A 7,589-nucleotide genomic window follows, 5' to 3' on the forward strand; every position below is an offset into this window, starting at 1 on the left:
TTGAACGAACAAAAACGAACAATCGTTACTTTCACTTTGTACTTAGTACTGAAGACATGGCTTTTGTCTGCGTTTTAATACGAACTCAGGCAAAAATTTTAAATCCTTGGTACACTAGGTCCGTACTGGATAGGTCAATTACCTCGCAGGATTTATTTTGCAAGTTCGCTTCTGGAGAATTTAACGATGGAGGAAAAAACATCGATGTTCGAACAACACAGATAAGGAATGCAACAAAATAATAAATAAACTATGACAAAAAAAAACATGAAAAAAGCGCCCGCCCGCTCTCTTTTTTTATAGAAATCCGGACGAGAAACAATTTTTTTTACTTGGCCTAACACGATGAAAGAACGGATCTTCCCGAGCTTTCTTGGTTTCTTAAGTTGCCAGTTTAATGAAATCTTGGTTGTCAACTAAACTCTTGTTTGTCTTAGTGTAGATTAATATAAAAAGTTTGTTTTTCACAAACAAAAACCGATACAAGTCACGTCACTTAGTTGGGAGTCACTTTCCGTCATTCTTTCACACGTGATGTCCATGTTAAGGGCTGAGACATTTTTATCACGTGATGACCTGTGTCTAGTCTGTTCACAGCCCTCTTGCTACAGTCTAACCTGTGTCCAATGAAGGTTACTTCCTACAAAAACTCTCACTGAACAGGATATTACACTGAAATCAGCCATCCTTTTATGTAGGAGGGCTGGAAGGGCTATTCTAGTTATGACATTCCATTCATCCTTCTCAGGATCATAGCTTTCAATTTCTCCCCTTCCCCCCCAGGTGAACCACGTATCGTCCACTAAATAAACTTTGTCCTCGACACACATTATGCTGCCAATAGGTGACCGCCTTGATTTCGCCATTAAATGCCATTCGTTTGTTGTTTCGTTGTACATTTCACATGTTTTGGCATATGCACCTGTATAATGAAAAGAAGTAGTGGCTCTTAACCGTCCACCAGCAATGAAAATTTTCCCTGGCACAGCGTTCCCGGAAGCTCTTGCTCTTGCTTCTCGAAGATTTGCCAGTTTTTCCCATTTTCTTTCGCTGAGATCATACCTGTCAACATCTGTTAAGGCATTGTCAGTTCCTCGAATTGCGCCACCGATGAAATAAATAAAATTGTCTTTTGCAACAATGCAAATGTCTGTCCTTAAACCCAAATCAAATGCTGCTATGTCCTCCCAGGAGTCCGATTCTGGTTTGTACCTCGTGATGTAGGAAAGATGTTGTTTCCCACAAGGAGAAAATTCTGACACTCGCTCAGGCCCACTGCAAGAATGCAAAGAGACACAATCAGGGCAAGATGTTTCATTTTCTGATTCCAGAGCGTAAATTCCATCTTCATTGTTATCACTGTCATTGGCAAAAATTTGCTGTAAATTTCTTTTTCCTTTAAACGTTACCTTCGTCCATCGATCAAAGAATGAATCATAGCGTAATAGTCTACAGTCACGCTCCTGAGTCACGCTTTCAACGAAAGTATACAACGTACCGTGACAAGATACCATTTGCTCCATCGGCGGTGAAGTGTCACTCAACTTGTACCACGTATTTGTACGGGGAGCATAACACATGAGTTCCTTGCAGAGGTTTCTATTGTGTAAACATACTACTATAACAGGAGTCTCAAGTGACTTCCTGGGAGACGGAAACGAGACATTTTCAGAATATTTTGAGTCAACTGCGTTCAAAGCGTCTTTCACAAGCTCCAGACAGCATGCATTTCCGTTCACGAGATCATTTGTCACGATATCATTGAGCAGATAGTCACGCGAAATATAAATCAGCCGAACCTGACGAAATAAATCGGCGAAATACTTCTCTCGTTCGCTTTTGTTGTGATCAATCCAAGTTAGAATGATCTTAAACACATCTTCCTCTGCGCTGACATTTATTTCGTCACTTGAAATCCACTGTTTAACGTCCTCGCTCGACATGTTCAAAAACTCTTCCGCTTTCGCTACGTTGGTAAAATGTGCATGGATGAATGTTTTAGCGTCAGAAACAAGCTCTTCGCATTGATGTCTTCCTGCAACATAATAGGCTGAAATACAGTTTGAAGTATTTAACATCTTTGCTAAAACTTTCCAAGCCAGAGTTTTTAATGGCAGAATAAACAAATAGTCAGCTATCTCGATCAGGTCCCGAGCATCATCTTCAGTCAATATCTGAACGTCACCGGTGTAAATAAACTCCAACACAGCTCCTAAACCAGCCTCCGTTAGCATTTCCAATCGAACCACTCCTTTCTTAGACTCCATCATGCCACTGTTAAGCAGCTTCTCAAAGAAAAAACTTGCCTCTGAAAGAACTTTTCTGTGAGCTTTGAATTCTGTGCCATCTTCCACCACCAAGGTAATGTCGAAAGGATTGTCGTGTGTTTCTTGTGGCATGAATATGTTTTGTTTGCTACTCGTAACCGCCATCCCGTTAAAACTATTGTAGTTGATTATTGTCGAGAATTGATGTTACGCAATAGAGGTGTGGCGTTAATTAGTGTTTATTTTTGTATTATTGTAAAGCTAAGTATCGTATGACTTTTGGATCTTGTAACGCGAGGGATCGATAAGAGAAAATAGCCATGTTGAGCTTTGAGTTTGTGTGATAGGTTTGGATCAGTTTAGAATCATTATTAATATAGAATTCGCAACAATATAGAGAGACTAAAGAATATTACTGATGGCTTCTTGAAGTCATCGATGCAGTCACAAGTCTCGCTGCCAGGCCCTCTCTCCAACGAGCCTAAATTTTAATATCTCGTTCCCAGATCTCGCGGGTGGTTTCAACGGCTGAAGCTGAAACGGAGGCCTGAAATAATTATATCAATAAGAAATTTGCCAGCGGACTTTCTCGAAAAAAAAAACACTTGTATCCAGCATCGTGCGTTGCTTATGGTGTAAAGGGTTAAGGTTTTTTCAGTCCTGACGGTACAACCATAACTAGTGGTTTTGAAATCAGCTTTCCATCTGAATGATACTAGGTTTATTGACATGACCAGGCGTGAGGATTTCGAGGGGTCTGAGTTTTCGAGGGGTCTGAGGTTTAAGGTTCCGAGACACCCGCCACCGCTGAAACCATAGGCGTACGAGGCGGGGGGGCGAGGGGGCTGCAGCCCCCCCCCCCCCCCCCCAGTGCCGAAATTTTTCGGGCAAAATGCTTAGAATTCGGGCAACAAGCCTGGAGAAAAAATAGAAAATAAGCCGACAATTCTCAACATTACGTTCAAAATGAATTACATCGACAGAAAAAGTATTGAAAATAAAGCAAACTTTGTGGTTCAAAAGTCCAAATTTCTCTTTCATTTGCTTTCGTTTCCTCTCGCAGTTTGCTATAATAATGTTCGAGATTTCTCGCAAATTCAGCGTGGCCCCTCAGTTTGATTCAGTCGCTATCAGCTTTTCCATAGCTTAAGCGTTTGCTCGCGGTGGATCCAGCTTTGCTCTTTTTGACTCAAATATTAAGTTCTCAGGGCTAACTCAAAACGTTCAACGAAAGGTTTTAACCCATTCATCCTTGAATGTTTCACACGCTTTTGTGTAACTTTCAAGTGGGGAAAAAACAATACAAATTGGCTCCCCCAAAATACTTTAAGTTTAGTTGAACTAGAGCGAATGAATAAAATATTTCCAAACTGAATAGATTCAGTGCATTGACACCTTCGGGCAACGCCACGAAACTAATTTAAGAACTATCGTTTCCTTTAAGCAAGAAGGCAAGGTTTACACGATTATTTCAATGCACGTTTGGTTTTGTTGTCCATTTTATATTCCTCTTTATTCAGCTTTCAATGCATGTTATTTTTTTATTTTATTTTTTTCGGGCAATAAGGTCTCCGCCCTCCCAGGTCCGAAGGTGCCCGTACGCCTATGGCTGAAACGAAACTTCAAACGCCTGTAAAACGCTTCACATCGAAACCTTTCCTCACAAGAATTCACAATGTTGTATGAGGGAGTCACAGTACACAGGCAAATATTAATGTTCCCGGATGTAAAAGACTATGGTCGAGAATAGACTGGAAACAACATCATGTATTTTGCGGTGAAATTCATTCTCGTCCCCATAGCCCTTTCGTTTCTCTTAGCCGGCTTGACACGAGAAAACGGAGGGCTCTGGTGATTTTTTAATTAATTCGAATTTTTTTGATTGGCTCTTTGGAACAAAGAATTCCTAAACGGAAGTCGAAAACGTAACGTCTCTCTCGTACATTCTTTTGAAACGTCATGACTGCATACATGAAGACCGGAAGTCCTAGAATCTAGGACTGTAAATCCTGTGTCCCCAGAGCCCTTCGTTTTCTCGTGCCAAGGCCCAGCCGGCTAAGAGTAACGAAAGGGCTATATGGGGACGAGAATGGGTAACTCTGTTCTTCAAACTGACTTAATCATGAAAACTTTCCCTGTCCTTCTTGTCGCTTTGCTGGCTCTATGTATCATGCCATCTGGTAAGTGGACTCCGAAATCTTTTGATTTTTACACTGAGTTGGAATGAAAATATAGCATGATCAGGGGTCATCAAAGGCCTGCTAAGAGGTTGTTTCAGGGGGCATTCTTTAAGTATTTTCATGTTGCAGTTTACTATTATACATATCGTAATGTCGTTGATCATTCGATCACACTGAATCGACATATTTCTTTTTAAACGAGGCCTTTCAAGGGGTTTTGGCGACATACGACATTGCTCCAACTGATAGCTAAAAAGGTCTAAAAATGTAGCATCAATCTCGTTTCAGAGCACCAACAGCCAACAGAAACTAGCACTGAAAGGGTGTATATTTGTGACAGCGACAACGTTTCCTTCACCGAATAGGCGACTGGTGGGGGTTGGAGACGAGTTACAAAGCGACATCAAAAACTTCCTTGGAAGGCCTGTTGAATGGAATTGCCCTTCATTTGTTTGCAAACCTTTGCCGCCGATCTGTTGAGTCTGTTGAGACATGTTAATCAGGTTAATCAAAGAAATCCATATTCCGTGCTCTATATTCTGAAGAGTGATCTACCAGTGTGTTACAAAATAAACAATAAAAAAGCAAACCCCGGGCATGATGCAAAACACTGAGGAATTGAATAGCAAATAAAAAAAGGAAAGCAAATCAAATAGCACGCACAGACTATGTGACGTTTTGCTTTCGCGCGCCATTCAATATCTTTTTTATCTGATGAGGAGATCGGGCCATAAAACAAAGTCCCTTCACCCCTGACCCGTGTATGCCATCATTTTTCTTTGGAATTCTCTTTGTATATAATATGACACATCTCTCAAGAGCTAAGAAACTTTTTTGATGTTTCCTTTTGTTGTGAGCGTATTTTGCGTTGCTTCTGCAACGAAATGAAAGGTATAAAGGAATTGGAAATCCAGTTAAAATGTAAGCTGTTCCAGGTGTTCGGTTAGTTGGAGAGCAGCCTAAAAACTGGATTAGTAACGCGAAGACCGTGACGGCGAGTGGAAAAAACAAGAACGGAAGTGCTGAAGCACAACTATAGAGTGACACTTTAAAAGTCACGCGCTTTGATCACCCACAGCGGAAAGTATTCCCTTGAGAAATTAAAACAGTCCCTTGAGAGTTAACAAGAATGTGCTTCCTTCCGGTTCCACATTACCCCCACTTAACCGCTATTCTCCTTCCTTTTGTTGTAAACAAGCAAAAAAAGTCGAAAAAACTAGCTACAAATGTAAATGACCCTTCCTGAGTGTCCCTTGGCAACGAGGTAACGACCTTTGCAGGACCTATTTGGCTTTGACGAGAACGACCTTTTTCAACTTTTAAACTCCCCTTTGGTATCAAACACAGAAACTCTGAATTTGCAAGTGCTACGTCGCGTACTGGAAGTAATTTCGTGGAACGTTTGCATGCTTAAGGCAGTATTTACTTAGAAGCTCTTGGAGGCTATTGTATTTCAACGAATGTTCGCTGCTTATGTGACAAGTCTGATAACATCTGGTCGCCTGCCCCCGAGAAGAGACGTCTGAAAAAAAAATCGGCCGCTAATGCCGGTGACGTCGCTTCACTTTTGCTTATGCTTGCGTCGAGTTTGTTTTCACGGAGCTGTTATGCTTGCGCTTGTGCTCACATCGCTAGTGAAAACCAGGCTTAAGAGGACCGCCCGACAATAGAAAGAGCATTAATAGTGAGTATCAGCCGTTCAAATACAGGATGCATGCTATGCAGTTGAAAAAATCAGGTAAGTCACGTTAATAATTATTCGATTGATAGAGAATGACTGCAACGCTGCCGGGATTTGGAAAAATTTTCCATTCAATCAAACAATTTTGGAAGTTTCAGAAGGGGTGCGAATGGCATGGGATTTTCCTGGGAAGGTGAGAAAACCCGTAAACATGGATTTGCCCGGAGCCGAGGTTGTCCTCTTTTACGAAAATGTCAAAAAAAGACACCATTTTCTAAGTGACGCCGTTCACGCGGTACGGTCAACCAGAAAACGTTGTTCCAAAAATAGCTTTCATTCGCTCCAAGCCATCCTCGGAGACCCAGGGGCAGTTAGTGGGGCGAAACAAAGGAATAAACCGGACAGAAATCGTAGCGACGAAAGTTTTCAAGAACGGCACGTTCTGTCCGGTTTACTCCTTTGTTTGCACCACTAACTGCCCCTGGGTCTCCGATAGGCATGATTAGATTGTGCCGGTAAATTCAGGAAAAGTTGCCTCACAATATACCCAAAAGTTGCTCTAAAGTTGCTTAAATATCAAAAAGTTGCCACCAAAATTTAGAAAAGTTGCTTGCTCTCTAGAGTGAATTTTGCGTTTTCTAGAAATTGAAGCGCTTGCAGGTTTACTAAGAGTTGCCCCAGCGTATATTACTCGCACTTTAAATACCAAGATGGCCGGCGGCAGGCTCTATGTTGCAGCGAGTAACCGCTGGATTTAAGCGCGCGTTAGATAGAAAGCCGCTGTCCAGATTTCGCAGGCGTAAAACAAGTGTTATTTTATTGTCATTTTAGCGGAGCTCTACAGCGGCCCGAAGGGCCGCAGAGCAGAGCCCCATACGCATGACAGAAGGAACACTATCGAAATGAGTTTTCATGGTCAACATGGATAGCAGCATGGTTCGCGGGCGCTTACGTCGTACGTACGGAGTCGCGCAACATGGCCGCCATAGTTTGATGGTAGAAATAGTGAAGCAAGAAGGCCGTATAAAGGCGGCCGTATAAAGGCGGCCGTATAAAGGCGGCCTTTAAAATTTAAAGAGGTTTGAAAAGAAAAACAAGAAGCAATGAAACAAAATGTGGCTGAAAATTACGTGTAGAAAGTAATCGACCGCCAAAAAAGTGGACATTGAGAGCCATAATCGATCGATGACTTTCGTGTCTATCTGTAAAGCCAGCATCGTACATGAAGGAGTATCGAAAGCTAAACCGGGTTGATATAATAAACAAACCCATTTTATTGCTACGGGGTAAAAAAAAAAAAAGAAAAAAAAACTTGACCCTCTGGGATTTGAAGTCACGACCTTACGATCCGCAGACTGGCACCTTACCGATTGAGCTAATCCGACAGACTCAGCGGTTCACGTTGAATATATCCTATATCAATGTAATAGATATTGTGGAGTCTACTAAACTGCTGCGAAA

General features: G+C 41.7%; 1 protein-coding gene across 1 annotated transcript; it reads right to left on the reverse strand.

Moving 5' to 3' along the window:
* Positions 1 to 605: 605 nt before the first annotated feature.
* Positions 606 to 2,432, reverse strand: LOC144665046 (kelch repeat and BTB domain-containing protein 12-like). The gene has a single exon (XM_078526227.1). The coding sequence runs from the start codon at positions 2,430 to 2,432 to the stop codon at positions 606 to 608; it is 1,827 nt and encodes a 608-aa protein (XP_078382353.1).
* Positions 2,433 to 7,589: the final 5,157 nt, after the last annotated feature.

Source organism: Oculina patagonica, chromosome 9 (genome assembly GCF_052425735.1).
Source record: "Oculina patagonica isolate OP01 chromosome 9, crgOcupat, whole genome shotgun sequence".
Taxonomy (NCBI): Eukaryota; Metazoa; Cnidaria; class Anthozoa; order Scleractinia; family Oculinidae; genus Oculina; species Oculina patagonica.